The sequence below is a fragment of the Lissotriton helveticus genome, chromosome 12 (assembly GCF_964261635.1).
Source record: "Lissotriton helveticus chromosome 12, aLisHel1.1, whole genome shotgun sequence".
Classification (NCBI taxonomy): domain Eukaryota; kingdom Metazoa; phylum Chordata; class Amphibia; order Caudata; family Salamandridae; genus Lissotriton; species Lissotriton helveticus.
Genome location: NC_136073.1, coordinates 307,448,666 through 307,466,084, shown reverse-complemented (window position 1 = coordinate 307,466,084; position 17,419 = coordinate 307,448,666). Strand labels below are relative to the sequence as shown.

The 17,419-nt window shown below is 47.2% G+C and overlaps 1 protein-coding gene across 2 annotated transcripts in view; it reads right to left on the bottom strand.

Moving 5' to 3' along the window:
* Positions 1-17,419, bottom strand: part of WTIP (WT1 interacting protein) — a 333,161-nt gene that overhangs the window by 92,132 nt on the left and 223,610 nt on the right. The window contains exon 4 of one of the 2 annotated variants that reach the window (XM_078670591.1): positions 15,194-15,264. The exons of the other annotated variant lie outside the window; for it this stretch is intronic. Within the exon in view, the coding sequence (XP_078526717.1) occupies positions 15,194-15,264 (71 nt within the window). The remainder of the gene's footprint in view (positions 1-15,193; positions 15,265-17,419) is intronic. 2 annotated transcript variants of the gene reach the window in all.

The following is a 17,419-nucleotide window of genomic DNA, read 5'->3' as shown; positions in this document are numbered from 1 at the left end:
GGAGTTACACCAGCAAAGGGTGGTGAAAACCCATTCACAACGCCCCTACAGGTATTTCCAACCGGGACAATGGCCGTAAATTTACCCCACACAAGGGCTGGACTCTGGAGTAAACTGGATCTCAGGGGGCTTGAAGGTGGCAGCCCCTGCCTCCGCCCAAATAGGTGGGGCACAGGGGGAGGGGTTTCTCAATGACGAACAAAACTATCCACGTGGAGAAACAAAAGTTAAAGGTTATTTAGTTCAAAAACACTAATATGATACACTTATGTCAGCAGAAACATACACTACATTTCTGCATTTAATTTCGAGTAAATGTCTGAGCATGCAAGCATTCTTGGGAAGCTGTGACTTTCACCACATCCAAGGATTACTGTGGTTTCCAATAAAGTCACAGAGCTCATGTTTTCACTTATCCAGGTATTGAAAACCGTTATATGTAAAATTGGAGACAACAACCCCCCCTTTCTTAAATTGAAGTTACTGTAAGCCGCTGACCAGGCTCTCAGATTTTCATATTTGTAGATTAGGGGCCAAAATAAGAGTAACTTCATAAATACAATCTAGCTGGCAGATTACCAAACGCAGATTTTTCTTGACAAGCAACACCATGATATGTATACTTATTATGCGACTACACAGCAGATAGGTAATATTTACACTTACCAGGGAACAGGTGTGAATTGAATGTTATGATCGGTGCTGCAGTCCTGCCAAGTACTGCGCATCAAGCGTTAGACTAACGCATTTCAATAAGGCGCTCCACATCACCGCACTGAAATGCACGGTCACGTATTAAAGGCATAGTGCCTGAGCTGTCAAGCCGTTAGCGCTGCCTACTATGCTAAACTAAAGCTGGAGTGGCTTTGAGAGAGCCATGGAGTGCACGTCCTGCCCCCACAGGCTAGGGGGGCTGAGCTAGTAGCAGCTGGCAGCTACAATGTGTCTATACAGAAAGGGATTTGCGCCACAACGTGGCTCTGATATCACTTATGTTCTGGGGGATGGTCCGCCCCTGGCGCCAGGGGCTTGCAATGTTGAAGTCATGTGACCTTGGATAATAAAGAGAGGCCCCGCATGCACGTACGCAGTTCAGAGACGTGCGCACGGAGAGCCACCAAGTTATTCCCATAGTCTGTCTCTGTTATTTCTAGGGCCACGTGTTAGGCCTAGTTAGACTTAGATGCCCCGAAGTGTAGGTCCCGAGCTGTTACCCCTAAGGCAACCCTTCCCTACCTTCAGGACACAACAATTGGCGACGAGGGTGGTTGCCGGATCCTCGCCTGGTGGGTGTGCCTGTTTTCTGCCCCGTGGGGCGGCTGCGAGCCCGTCCCTTGGCTCGTGGTGCTCGTGCCTTGCGGTGTCGCCCACCCCCACGCAGTGCGCCTGGAGGGACGACTTCGATCCCTGGAGACTCGCAGGTGAGCCGTGCTGCCCGACGCCTACCTGCTGTGTGCATCGGTGTGCTTGCCCAGACGGCGCACTCTCTCCCCGGTGGCTTCATACCCAACGCCGCACTGTGCCCCTTGGCTCGTGCGTGAAGCGCGCTTCGGTCCGCCTGGCCCGACGATCGGGGCGGTGCCCTGCTTCATCTCTCGCATCTGGCGGACGCGGCGTGTGCCCGTCCTGCAGCTGGCCTTGCTCGCCCGTGGGAAGTGCGCCGGTCGCACGCGCCGTCACGGGGTTCCCGGGGCTCTCTTCACGGCCACGGATCGCCATACCAGTGGGTGCTGACGGCCCGGTGCTCCGTACCGACCCACGTCTGGTCCTTCCGCGCACCGGCTCGGGTGCTGCCGAGGCCCATCGGTGGCCTGATCCTGCGCTTCATCGACGATGGCCACGATTCCGCCCATCGAACCGTTTGTGGTGGAGGGTGCGCCCTCGACGCTCGCCCCAAAATGGAAGGAGTGGGTGGACAGACTCCTAGTATTCTTCGAGGCCACGAAAGTCCACAAGGAACAGAAACGGGCCATGGTGATACACCTAGGGGGCAAGGTCATCCACTCTATTGCTCGGACCCTTACAGAGGCGACCCCCAGAACGCATCACACGTTGATAAATGCCCTCAATGCCCATTTCGAGCCTATGGCAAATCAAGACTATGAACGTTTTGTATTCCGACAAGCGCGTCAGCTGCCGGAGGAATCGTTGGACACATACCATACCAGACTCAAAAAGCTGGCGCTGACGTGTGGCTTCCAAGATGTTACGGAAGAGATCCGAGGGCAAATCATACAGGGCTGTGCCTCGGCCAAATTGAGAGAACGGATACTGGAGGAGTCTGGCAAGCCGCTGGCCGATATCTTAACTCTCGGCCGCACGAAGGAACTTTCCAAGGCCAGGGCTGCGCACATGGAAGCCGCCTTGCAAGCTACGGTCAAAGTGGAACCAGTCAATAAGATTCAGGTCCAAACGCCCACCAAGTGGCACAAACGACCGCCCCCCCTGGGTGGGGCATCGGGGAATTCATGCGGTTATTGCGGAGGCCCGCGTCACCCGATGACAGACTGCCCAGCACGAGGGAAGCGGTGCTCGGGATGTGGCAAAACAAACCACTTTGAAAAAGTGTGCCGATCAAAAAAATTCCGCAAGCCACGCCCGGCCGTTCAGGCCATAACGGAAGGGGAACAGAGTCACAGCGATATGGATGATGATGAGGAGGAAGAACGGTCGGTGCACAAGGTACATATGATCGGCACTGCCGCCCGTCGCACCAGACCGCTACCTCAATGCTCTATCCAGGTGGCGGACCAAGACATAATGGCGGTAGTGGACACGGGTGCATCCATAAATCTCATGAGCGCCTCCCTCTACAGAACCATGGCCACGCCTCCGGCTTTGAACCCCACTCCCATCACCGTCTTTGCGTATGGACAAGACACACCGCTCAGGATTGGAGGGAAATTTCGAGCGGCGATCCGCCATGGGAACAAGACCATTAGAGCAAACATCTTTGTGTCGGAAGAAGGTCAAGGCATGCTATTGAGCTGCCGGGCAGCTGAAGACCTCGGCGTGGTAACGTTTGCCTTCGGAGTCCATGAGGAGTCAGTTCAACAACTTCTCATGGAATTCCCGGACCTCTTCGAGGGCATTGGACGATTCAAGGGCCGGGAGATCCACTTACACATTGATCCCACGGTGCAGCCGGTGGCTCTGCGACACCGTCGCATCGCATTCCATCTTCGGCCGCTGGTAGAAGAGGAACTCCGCAAACTGAAAGCAGCTGGCATCATTGAAAAAGTCTCGGGTCCCACCCCCTGGGTGTCGCCCATCGTAGTCACCCGGAAACCGAAACAGCCAGGGGCGGTTAGGATCTGCGTGGACATGCGCCTCCCCAATGCAGCCATAAAACGGGAGCGTCACATCACCCCCACCATTGATGATCTCATTGGAGAGATGGCAGGGGCCTGCTGGTTCTCAAAGCTAGATCTACGATCAGGATATCACCAGCTGGTGTTGGACATGGAGTCGCGAAACATTACCACTTTTTCCACCCACATTGGCCTTCGAAGGTACACCCGACTCAGCTTCGGAATTTCTAGTGCAGCGGAGGTATTCCAGAACGTCATCCAAGAATTGATTGCCGGGATACCCGGAGTGATAAATGTCAGTGATGACATAATGATACACGCCCGCACTATTACCGAACACAACCACAGACTAACTCAGGTGTTTCGAAGGCTCAGAGATGCAGGACTCACGCTCCATAGAGAAAAATGCGAGTTCCTACGAAGCAAAATAGGATTTTTTGGATATATCTTCTCGGCAGATGGCGTCAACCCAGACCCTGACAAAGTAAAGGACATTAAAGATGCCCCACCCCCCACGACAGTCACCGAAGTCCGGAGTTTCCTGGGCATGGTTAATTATTGTGGCAGGTTCATCAAAGATCTGGCCAATCTCACGCTTCCTCTCCGTGACCTCACGAAGGACTCCACTCCATGGAACTGGGGACCGGAACAGGAGAAGGCATTCCAAGACATCAAAGACTCTCTGTCCAGTAATACCACGCTTGCATTCTTTGACCCTCGAAATACCACTCTCATAGCGGTGGATGCTGGGCCTGCAGGATTGGGAGCTGTCCTAATGCAAAAATAGAGGGATGACACAGATTGGACACCAGTTGCGTTTGCAAGTAGATCCCCCACAGACACGGAGCAGCGGTACTCGCAAATTGAGAAGGAAGCGATCGCCATTCATTGGGGGTGCAGGCACTTCCATCTGTATATATATGGCAAGCCGTTCATGGTGGTGACTGACCATAAACCACTGCTGGCCCTGTTCTCAGGAACCTCATCGAAGCCGCCGCCTCGTATCGAAAAATGGTTGCTCCAATTGCAGGAGTACAACTGCAACATTGAATATCAGCCAGGAGCCAAGAACCCGGCGGACTATCTCTCTCGACATCCCAGGCCAGCTACCCCAGAAGAAATGGATGAGGCCGAAGAGACGGAGGCATATGTCAAATGGGTGGTCGCGCGGTCGTGCCCTCGCCCCCTTTCCATAAATGACATTGTGAAGGCCACGTCACAGGATGCCTGTCTCCAGAGGGCCAAAGACATTCTCCGCACGGCGAACTGGCACCGGACCAAAGAGGGATGGAAGGTGCTTACTCCAGACGCTCAGAAGATCATGGAGAGCCTGCATCATGTTCGGGAAGAGCTCAATGAAGATGAGGCGGGGTGCCTGTTACGAGGGCATCGCCTAGTAATACCCACGGCCTTAACTGACCAGTTGATCCAGCTGGCACATGTAGGCCATCAGGGAATGGTTAAAACTAAGGCCCGATTACGAACAAAGGTGTGGTTTCCCCTGATGGACGACATGGTAGAGAATGTGGTGAGGTCATGTGCGGCGTGTCAAGTCACTGGTGAGGCTCCTCGGGAAGCTCCGATTATAGTGGAACCCCAACAGCCATGGGAGAGGGTCAGCATGGATTTTGGCAGTCTCCCGAATGGGAGATACACGTTGGTAATGATCGATGACCATTCCAAATATCCTGAAGTGGAGATAGTGTCCAGTACAAGTGCTGAGAGTGTTATCCCAAAGATAGAAAAAATTGTTGCTACTCACGGGGTCATGCGTGAGCTTCGTACCGACAATGGGCCCCCATTTCAAGGACAAGACCTGGCCACTTATCTGTCCTCTCTTGGCACTCGACACCGACGCATCACCCCCCGCTGGCCTCAAGCCAACGGGGAAGCTGAACGATTCATGAGAACCCTGAACAAAGTTATTCGCATTGCCCATGACAGAGGCCAGTCCGTGGAGATGGCCATCTTCACTTTTCTTCGCAGCTACCGGCAAACCCCACACTCAACCACGGGGATAGCCCCAGCCCATCTACTCATGGGCCGAGTAATAACTGACTCCATTCCCCACCATCCCCAGTGGTCACCGGAAGGGGTGAATGAAGACATGGTTGCTAATAAGAGAAAGGCCGTTTTTGCCAAGATCAGTCGGAAGAGAAGGGCAGTGATGACCCATTTCAACAGAGGGGATGTGGTACTTCTTCGCAACAGGGTGACCAGCGGAAAGTTCAGGCTGAACTATGAAAAAGGACCATGGCGAGTAATTGGTGTGAAAGGCACCCGCATCACAGTGGTCCGAGGACGAGAGACAGTAACAAGGAACGTATCCCATTTCAAACATTTTCACGGGGAGCCGACGACATCCGATTCCCCAATGGTGCCTGCTGAAGCTGAAACTGCAACGAACTTACCATGTCGGGAGCTAACGCCCAGTCCCGAGGTCACCCAGAGTAACACCTCGAGAGCAGTGATCAAAGAAGCGGGGGATGGCGCTAGGGCCCTCGAAAGCACGCCAGATCCGGAGGGGGCCGACATGGAGGCGCCAGAGGTCGATGCTGTCCCAGATACGGAAGTTCCAAGTCAGCGAGGTGTGCAACAAAGACTGAGAAGAAACCCCACGCCCTCCTGCCGGCTACGCGATTACTTCACGTAAGACTGTTTCATGTATAAGAAAACAAATATGCTAAGTGCAGTGTTGGTAATATGCTCTACCCGTTTGAAGTAGTATTGAGAAGTGGACAAGGGGTCTATGAATAATTCCATAATAGACTGTCCCACAACATTGTTGCTGTTGTTGTTTTTTCTTGTTTTAGGAGGAATGTTATGTTCTGGGGGATGGTCCGCCCCTGGCGCCAGGGGCGTGCAATGTTGAGGTCATGTGACCTTGGATAATAAAGAGAGGCCCCGCACGCACGTACGCAGTTCAGAGACGTGCGCACGGAGAGCCACCAAGTTATTCCCATAGTCTGTCTCAGTTATTTCTAGGGCCACGTGTTAGGCCTAGTTAGACTTAGATGCCCCGAAGTGTAGGTCCCGAGCTGTTACCCCTAAGGCAACCCTTCCCTACCTTCAGGACACAACAATCACGTCTAGGTAGTGTCCAATGGCTACTAACGAAAAATCAGCCAATCTGCCATTGTGTGATACTGCAGTGTGTCAGAGACTTTAGGCGCACGAGGACCGGGCGTCATGTCCTGCTAGTGCTTCATCTGGCTGTTGCAGTGTGTGGGAGGCTGTTAAAGCAGTTGTGGCAAATCATAACAGTACTGCTTGCGCTGCCATGAGGCTGCAGTAAATTTAAAATGAAGATGGTCACCCGCCGCGACTTGCTGAGGGAGTGACGCTGCAGCAGCCAGTGCTGGACTCAGAGGAGGCAAGGCCGACGGGCAGCCTGGCCGACCTCGCCGCTGCGGTAAACCCATTACCGTGGTTCGCGGCCTCGCAAGTAAGTGAGACAGTGAGTGCTGCAGTCAGCCAAGTCTGTTAACTCTACAATTTGCTTTTTAGCTTCAGCACGCGATCAGATGCCTGCAGTGCCGGTGTGTTACTGTAGCTGAAGTTCTGCCCTCGGTATGGTTGCAGGCTCGAGGCTGCCGGAGGGCTGTGACCATGTGTGTGCCTCACAGCCTGAGACTGCCTTGCCAAAAATGCCCAGGAGTGCGGGCTGCTGTCTGCGCTGTTAGTTTTCACTTCACCCATGCCCAGTTGAAGAACAGAACTATCATCAACTATACTCGATCTACCGCATCATAAATCTTAGAATATATGGAAAATGAAGGAGTACATAGACAAGGGGCCTATTCTCTGTACAATTATGACCAATGTAGAGAGACAACCATCGCCCATGTCCATAATGTGAGAGGACATGAGGTAGGAGAGGGCTAGCCGCCTGTCGAGGCTAGTCAACTTGAACGGTTAGGTCAGTCTTGAGAGGCATGCCTCAAAACCTCGCATCCGTTGTAGGCACCATATTAGTAAAGGAAACCACAACTCACCAAGAACTAATAGAGCCCTTACAGAAGAACTCTAGTTACTCATTGTTGGACCCTTCCCCCATGCAGGATAATCTCAATAAGTTTCTCTCTGATGGCAGCCTAAATACTTTGACATGGCTGTCCCATAAACTTGAAGTCCAAATGGAAACCCTACAAGTAATGGCCCGCAGTATGGCCGAAAAGGCCAAGAAAATTGATGATTGACAACAATGCAATGGTCTCGTCTTTGTTAAAGTTAGAGCGATTGGCATTGCAAATGTCATTTTTTTCATTTATTGTTTTTTTTTTAAACCGATAAATATATGGTATGGTCTGTCATTTATAATGGCAAAAGGGTAAGCATTAGAGAGTATTAGCAGTGATTAATAGTTAGTGGAGAGTGACTAGTTGATTAATAGAGAGTATACTTGTATAGAGTAGGAGTGAGTTGTAGGCAATAGTAGTTAGTGAGTAGTAGAGAGTAGTATAGAGTGAGTAGTAGATATTGTGTAGAGAGCGTGTTGGAGTTAGTGAGTAGTAGAGACAGAGTAGTAGTGAGTAATGAAAAGTAGTAGACACACACACACACACACACACACACACACACACACACACACAACAATGAGTTATAGAAGACTGGATCTAAAACACAATTCCTTACTCTGCCATAAAAAAGCAACTGACCCAGCTTCCTAGAGAAACTGATATTATGACATTATGACCTTGTTGGAGAAGGGCACATATGATGCATTAACAACATCTTACACAACCCATACCAGACAACCGTATCTGCATCAAGCATTGAGTAAACGCTGTCTAGAACTAGTATTATGGGCCAGGCTGGTGCCTCTCCTAATAAGAGAACTGAACCTCGGCTGGAAATCACTAACACCATACGTTGCACACTGTGCGACTACAAAAAGAAGTTGCTGTTTCACCTGTCACACTGCTGCCCAGCATTTCATAGCGTCCGCTACATGTTTCTGAGGCCAATCTTTCTACACCACGGCATACATACCATCACAAAGGTGCACACTCTTATTCTCTCTGGGAACCGTGTCACATCGGGCAAAATTCGGCAAATTCATCTATTTGATGTGGAAACTGTTAAAGTATAGGTATCCGGAAATAGCAAGCAACCCAAACGGCTGGCAGCCCCCCTCCCCCTCCCTCCCTCCCCTGACTAGGGTGCAGCACAGAGTAACAAGCTATGCATTCATACAGAAGGTGCTTTTATGTAAATTTTTTAACTCAATGGTTTTATGATCTGAAGCAGAACTGAAGGGGTATGAATTGTTCATATTCTTTTGCTTTCTTTTTTTCCTTTTGCGCAATTTAGATTGCCGTTTGATACTTATGTAATGGTTTTAAGTAATCATACAATAACGTCTATTCTATTGTGTGCATTATCACAACAATATATTATGTTGATGCCAATTGTTCAGGTTGGAATGCCAATTTATTAAACAATTCAATATTTACAACTTTGCCAAAAGAAATTAAAAAAATTCCTCCACAGAAATAAGCCCAACCAAAAACTGGCGGGTTTAGTTTTTTGTGCCAAGCCTGCTTTTGAGACTAGGTCAAGTGCTCAGAACTGGTTTCGGGATAATTGGCTTTGAACTCAAAATCCTCTAGAGGAGTTTTGTTACAATTAGTTTAGATGATACACCTTTGCAGCGATTATTACAAAAACGTATCGGTACGAAGATCCTATTCTTGTGGTATTTTGGTAAAATGGTAAGCTTTGGGCAGGCCATGGACTGTGTTTGTGTCCAGTGGTGTACCATTCCACACGGAATACACATTGAAGCATAAAACTCTTTAGATGAACCCACTAAACATCACCAGAGCTGAACAATGACAAAAAGTACAAACTTTGGAATTGACTAAGTGTTGCTGATCGATCTACTGCTGTTGAACCTGCTGTCTTTCTGTGCTGCGGTCTTGAGTTTACAATTCGCCTATTCTTTACTTGTCAATATTTTTGATAACCTCTCCTATAAGTCGTGAGATCGGCTGCTTTGGCGCCTCCGGTGAAATCCTGCTGACATCATACAACTTGATGATTCTGTGACATTGATGCAGAAAACCTAACACAAGATCTCGTGCATTGCACACTGTGATAGTGTTCACTTGAAGACTGTAAACTCACTTTGGTGCTATAGAAGACAACATATCTGTGGCTGCCATTGTGAACTTCAGCAGCCCTTGAACTCGTGTAATGCTTTGTGGTTTCTTAGCAAATCCTTGGCTCTCTGTAAAGCTTTCGAGTTCGGCTTTATTAGAAAAGGCGAATCTTGCTTTTCCCATTTGTCTTATAGTGGCTATTATATCAGATCTTGCTAAAGGTTCATTCCTTTCATCATAAACTTAATTTCCAAGTTTTTAAAATGAGATTTTTATTTAAGCTGCACCGACTCTAGCCCAGAAGAAACCATCCAATCCCCCGCTAAAATGCAAATGTTTAGACTAGTTCATAGAAGAAAATGTTTGCACTAGGAGGTTCGGGATTAGAAATCAAGAGCCTACAAATGATTAAGCAAAGAAAAAAACGTTGTTCTGCATGGGACTGTAAAACATCAATGCGAACTGACGTGGACTACAAAGAGCAGCTGTTTACTCAGATTATAGCTCAGATCTAGTGTGAATGACACCACAACACCTTAGGAATTATTTCCTAGGCTCAGTCTTTTAGTGACTCAAGGTATGCAAGATCTACCTCGAGAATATATTATGTAATGGAATAAAAGACTTGACTGTATACTCTACCATGTGATCAGGTTCTTTCTGGCTCTGGTAAGAGTTCTCTATCTCTCTGGACAGGAGAAGTTCTCTGGAGAGGAGAAGTTGGATTTCAAGTAATTTTTTTGCAAGCAATAAAGGGTGCATCTAAAACCTCAGTGATCGGCCTTCACGTTCTAGATCCTGATCCTATTCAATACCTTACGGCTGGAAGTCCGGATTCAAAGAAAAAACAGTGAGCATGAATCACTTCAGCTTCGCCAATAGCAAGGCACAAAAAAACATATCGACCGGAAGGCATGTGCACACACTGTAAACCAATGTGACATATTCGTCAAACCATCAGAGAGAGGAATGTTCAAGTTATGCTGCTGCTACTTCCTGTTAAATGTCTGATTCTCATTTCGATCCAATCTGTTTGATTGGCTGCATTTGCGTCACGTTAATGAGCACCAAAGATCACTCTAGAGAACAGAAGTAGTATAAAGTACAGTGTTGTCTCCAGACTGACACGTATCTTTGCAAGCAATGAAAAACATACTACCTAAACACAACTCAGTCCATGCAGATCTTGGTGCGAAGGTAGCTTATTTTTGGTTGTGGCGTGGCAGCACATCAATATGTGAGACCTACTGTTATCAATTTCTTTTCAAATATAGATTGGGCTTCCAGAGTCCACCCAGAGAAGTATTCTTTTCCCACCTTATGCTATTAGTTGTTGGTTGTATGATTCTGCCTCCTTTGGAGCGTTTCTGTTGCAATGAACGAGTGATTTTAAATCTGAAAAGTACACTTAACCAGCTCATTATATTCTTTACCTCATAGATGGATTATATACATTTTTCCTTTGTTTTTTTCCTATACAGCAAGGTTTTCTCCCCAATAGTTTAGTCAGGTTTCAAGATGCCAGCCAGACCTCTTGGCTCGTCCAATCCTTCTTTTGTTAGCAATGGTTCAAGTTCAAATGTAGAATCGACACTTGCTTTGTAGAGCATTTATTTGGCATTTCATGGAAATCACAGTAAACAGGATCACTACTTTGTGTCTTGTGTGAAATGTTGCATAGCAAAGTAGTAGACACTGTACCATGTGGCTCATAGATGTTGGACAGGCAACAACCTTTACTATCTTCTGAAATCGTTTTTATACTCCACAAAATGACTGATCACTCATCTATTCTCTTCTATACTAGCCTTTTGAGTATCACTACCTTCCCTAATACTTCCTCAATGGAAATAGCTTCATCCATAGAATGACCCCAGTCTGATTATTATAGTATTTTTATGGGTTGTAAGTGCAAATATCTGCAAAACAATGCTAGGAGGAGATTTAATCCATTGGGGGGGGGGGAGAGATCCAGTAAATCCGATAATCAATTCTGTGTGTATGGATCCCCTCTTTTAAAGTACAGCTCAAGTACAGCTGCAACACTATTATACAACAAAGGAGTTCTATCAGACAATGGTGAAGCTATTCTGCATTTGGAACTCCCTGCCCCTCACCCTTAGGCAAAATCCCAATTTTGCCACTTTTAGGAAATGCTTAAAGACTCATTTGTTCCTGACAATGTAGATATTTTCTCTTTCTGCCCCGATTGTCTTTATTTGGATATAGCTCTGGTAAGAACACAAGCGTGGAGATACCCCTTCGGGGGTCGAATTCCTGCGCTATACAAGCGAATAAATAAATAAATAAATATGTCCACAATATAAATAGTGCAGGTAGTGTTTCAGAATAAAGTTATTTAAGACCATACCGTGGGCTGATTTTACACACAACATTACTCATTATATTGGGTTCTATTGAAACCATCCAAAATGGGATATCAAAGGGATGGGCATTGTAATTCCAACACCTTGTATTGGGACAGAATGGCGTGATATTTCTCCTTGACTTTAGACAATGGTGGTTCCAGTTAATAGACTGCCACAAGCTTGCATCAGCCAACATCAGGTCAGGATTGTCCGAGGGAATTGTGAGGTATTTGGAGACAACCATGTTTTAATAAAGTATTTTCAAATTAATATCAATTGAAAAAAGGTATTTGAGAAAAATAAGGGTTATTAATACAGACCTATGTTTAACAATTCCCTACACTCCGTTTGTATGCGACTACTATTTGTTGACGTTACTGAATAATTTTCTATAAGTAGCTACTTTCTCAACTTAAAAAAGTAAGTCAAAAGGGTAATCTACAATGCTTACAAATGTAAAAAATGTGCTAAGAAGTGCTGCATAAAAATAAGTTATAAACAGAAGTAATTTGTGAAACAAAAAGTGTATGTAATAGGAATAGAGAATTACAAATGCCACTGAGTCTCAGGAATCGGGTTCTGCACCAAGAAAACTGCTAAGGTCAGGAGGCATGATGTTTCTCCTTTCCTCTCCAACAGAACGCCACAAAGTGCATCACCATCTTGTTTTTCATTTTCATTAATCTTATGTAGAGGCAAGGAGGGTTGCACTGGTCTTCCTCAGTAGGTCACATAGGCCCTTCTGATCTGTTTGACACTAAGACAAATGGTGAGAAGGTTAACTGCTGTTTCACTTTCATCCATTTGCAACACCAAAAGGACATCTGGAGGCATTGCAAGAAACGCATTGTACCCGGAGGCAGTTTTAGGTTAAAGCCTACCAGACAGCACAGCTTCTTGGGGACATGCAAAGTTGACCTACGAATGCATTCTCCTCAATGTTTAGCATTGGCTTTGCCATTTGTCATTCACATTCCCTTGCTTTCTAATGGCTGGCCTCATTTCTATTAGCCCGTCCCACATGTGCATGTTTTTCCCATGAAGCATAGACTCTTACTGTATCTCTGATTGGTTGCTTCTATTCTCCCAGGAATTTGATTTCCCGAAACAATTTTTCCCTTCTTCGTGAAGTGCTCCACGAGAGCGCAAGTTTCCAGCTGTCTCTCGATGCTTTTCTCCCCATCCTCCACACCCTGGCGCTCTCGCGCACCAAGTTTCTGTGCACTACTGTGCTTCACGTTGCTGTCTGGCCACCTGTATTGCTTCTTTCGCCAGTCTGTTTCTGCCCCCACCTGTATTGCTTTCTCTTATCCACGTGATTCTGCCTGCCTTTGGGGTATTTGAAACCCTCCCAGACCAACGTTCCAGTTAATTTTGTTGAGAGGTCCTTTTGTACTACTTTACAAAAAAAAAAGAATCTATGTATCTATCTCGGATAGGGAATTAAAAAAAAAAGAAAAGTGTGATGACGAGGCTGATTCCATTTTCTAGGTACGTATGTGTTAGCATATGAAAAGTTAAGAGCTCTTTAAGGCGAGACCTGCTGACTTTGCTAATGCTTGTTCTCTCATGCTTTCTCTTGCCTCCCTCTTCTCTGCCTTTCCTTTTCACGGCCCACATTATATCATGCTTTCCCCGTCTGCCCTAATCTTATTTTTTCGGTCTGCTCTCTTTCAACCCCATCCAGAGTATTGCTCCTTTTTAGGTCGAGCTGGTAAACTGCATCCGAAGGATGCAGGTGTCCAGCTGGAGACCTAATGTTGCCTGTCTCGAGGGAAGGAAGGACAAGAGGGTGTTACGAGCGTGAAAGGCAGATTTGGGTGCGCGAACGCGCACGTTCCGTCCCGCGCCGCGCTGTGCACTTCCCTCCCATACTCCCAGCAAGTCAGCCTAACGCGCATGCATGCACACAGACACACACACACACACACACACACACAGACACAGACACACACGCAGGCACCCAGACAGGAAACCCCCTCTCCCCTCCTTTCTCTTACCTAACCGGGCTTCTCGGGAGCCTCGCAGAGCACTCGAGCTGCTCTGCCATGCCTGCAAGATGCGGGGCTCTCCCCTTAGGCTTGGGGGTCCCGCAGTCTCCTCGCTGGTCTTCACCCGGGCCCCGTCCTGGGTCCCGGGACTTCAGGAACGGCACTTCGCTGTCGCTCCGGGGCCGGGCTCGCGCTTGGAAACGAAACTTAAAAATGTTGCGCATGCGCAGGGAGCCCCCGCCCTCCCACTCCTCCCAGGCCGGATGCTGAGCTTGTTTGGGTGAGCACTTCTTCTGTGTGGCAAACGCACAATAAATGATACGATTGATCTGAAAGGAAAATGCGATCTGAGAGCATTTCTTTTTGGTAATTTGAAAAAAAATTCTTTCTGAGCTATTCACTGAAGGGGGTCTTTCCCATCCCACCCAGCTCTCAGTCCGCAGCTGGCTTTCATTCCGGGCACGTGGACTTTGGCGTTAACTCTTGCACCGCTCCTGATGCCGCTGCACTCCTGCAGAGGGAAGGGTTAAAAGGCAAGGCTATCGATGACGTTGCTTAACTGCAGCCCTTCCCGCACGTTCATCGAAAGTTTCGTTTTCCAGCGTGGCTTTCTCTGTGAGTGACACGTTTCTGCACCTCAGGTAAGGCCCCTGCTCTGTGGTCCTCCTGCCTGCTGTCATTGACGAATCCGTTTTTTTAGGCCATTTAATTCGTTTCTTTTTGGTGATGTGCTCTTAAGGGCTCATTTGCTTGTGCAGTGACACATCACACGTTTTTGTTTGAGGTGGTTCTCGGGTAAGCATCAGTTTAGGAGGAGAAACATACGCTGTGTTTTAGAGTACAAATGTCAAGTGTCCATTGTGAAGCAGATTTGAGCCATTCCCACCCATGATTGTGTATTTGTCCCAGAAGTCTTGAGGCTGCGACCACACGGAAATCTTACCCGGTGTGTTGGTACCCCCTGTCGATTGTAACAGTGCTTCTTAATGCGCAATTTTCTTAACATAAACACGTCGTGGAAGTGATCCGTCAGAAAGGTAGGGCTTTAAGTGTGCCGGGTCCGTCCGGTTCGTAACTGAAACCGCACATTGGAACGGGTCTCTATAGGGATACCTATATTCATGTCCTTAACTCTGCTAGTAAAAGCACTGACCGATTTCTGATTAATGAATTACAAACATGTTAAAGATAATCTATATCAGTGATGTAGTTATGTTTATATTTCACGTTTTTCTTGAATTCCCCAAGAGTGTTATATTGTGTTTTTACGTTATTCGTACAGCATATTGTCAGTACTTTGAATGGAAATATAGCAGTGCAGGTACTGTACTCTCTCAAATGATAGAAGTGTAGGTACTCGGTACCGGACAGTTCCTGCCAATTTAAAGCACTACATATTGCTCTTGTATAGTGCATACTTTGAACAGAGTCGCCACCATGGGTTTGTTCTTGAGAGCACTGTAGTTGAGGCTGCAGGCAGCGCGAGTTTCTAAAAAAAAAAAAAAGAGATGTTCAGAACACCTGGTCATCCAATCCGTGGCCTCTGCAGAGAACAGAGGAATGGTCTCCTATTACAGTTGCATTCGTCATTCTGTGCAAATGTGTATGAAGGAGGTACACAGTTGCCTAAATCTTGACACAGCAAAAGTAAAATAAATACCGTGTTTACAGGTGAGCGGAGTGTGTGGAGATGGTGAAGTGAGGGAGATGCAAGTAATAAGTGCATTTAGGAGAGAGTGATAACAGGGTGAGGTTTAAGATATGTAGATGGACCAGATGTGGAGCGAAAAAGCGCATGTATGAGCGATTGCAACACTTTTTGAAGACCATCACCCCTTGCCTCCTACAAGCCTCTGTAATGTTTACTTGAGTCTCACATTTTAAGAATTGAAACATGTTCAAAATTATTTACAACACAATCATTGTAACAGCTAGCAACCCTTGACCAAGCTAATAGTGCTGGCTGATTTTAGGTGTATGTCACTTGTTATATATCCGGATGTAATTACAAGACGCTCTGAGAGGAACCAACATACTAGTTGGGTGGAATCGCAGAAATTGTTTGTGTTTAAGCCACTCCCTTAATTACATAGGCCACACCCCTTTGAGACCTTACACTTTTGTCATCCCACTTAAAGCCCTACATAGAAGTTATGTGATAAAGGTTATTTGAAGAATTGAGCAAAACCTTGCTGTCACACAAATTCTTTATTGTTAGCACTACCCAGTTTTTCTGAAGCGCAGCATTCTTTGGCAAAATAGAGCCAAAATCAATTTTCCCACTGCCCGCTTTAGTGTAGTGCGGAGTAGGGTGACCACCTCATTACAGATATTTTTTTCAGGTGTACTTAGTGTAAAAACCACAATACCCAGAATGCATTATGCTGTGGCACAGATCCAGTAGAGCCAGCATCATCCTAAAATTTAATCACAGGACCTCTTTGGTTAAATTAAAACACAATATAAGAAAGAGGCAAAAACACACTCTCTCTCTCTCTCTCCTCCCCCCTCTCTCTCTCTCTCTCTCTCTCTCCTCCCCTCTCTCTCTCTCTCTCTCCTCCCCTCTCTCTCTCTCTCTCTCTCTCTCTCTCCTCCCCTCTCTCTCTCTCTCTCTCTCTCTCTCCTCCCCACCTTCTCTCTCTCTCCTCCCCTCCCTCTCTCTCTCTCTCTCCTCCCCACCTTCTCTCTCTCTCTCTCTCTCTCTCTCTCTCTCTCCTCCCCTCCCCTCCCCTCCCTCTCTCTCTCTCGCTCTCCTCCCCTCCCCCCAGCCCGGAATACAGTACCACTGTGATCACAAAATTCTTAAGCACCCTGCAACACTGGGGATTTACAGGAATCCAAACACCAGCGTAAAGTACTCGAACAACAATGACGTCTGTCTTATAAATGTCACAAAAAAAGTTAATATTTCACTTCTGTTCTTGGATTTTCGTGAAAATACAACACATATTGCATTACAAAAGCTATAGGTGTCACATTTGTGAAAGTTAAAACTATTGGCATTGTAAATGACAAAGCTATTACTTTAGCTATTTTCAAAACCAACACATAAATAAAAAAAAATGTCATTTACAATACCAATAGCTCAAACTTTCCTAATGCGAGACCTATTGCATTGCAAATGCTTGTTCCTTTTATCTCCCATTTCTTTTGCCCCCTCACCCCACAATCCTTCTTTTGAGGGGAGGGCTGGCATCGGTTATCATGAGATGGGGAAGGTCAGTGTGTCATTGTGCAGAACTCAGCAGGATCACCAGTCCCCTCAGCACCAGAGGGTGCCTTCTGAGAGACAGCCACGGGCTTCTGTCTGGCTTAGAATGCCCGTCTTTCCTCGCACTTATGTTTGCTTGTGGGCGAGGGCTGGCATCAGATACAGCGAGTCACGGGAGCTCTGGGGGGGGGGGGAGACGTTTTAAGGCCAGAGCAAAGTAGGCAAACGCCCAAGGCCCCCCCCCCCCTGCGAAGGAGAACTTCTGAGATACAGCCCATGTGTCTGCATGGCACAGAATGCCCTCGAGGGCACGTGGTGGAAACTTGCCATCTCCGGTGGAGAAAACCCTTCCATTCACTGCTGATGCAGTTTGAGGGTGCACCTTTCCTTTGTCAACACTGGAAATACACTTACTTCTTGCCTTTTACATTAG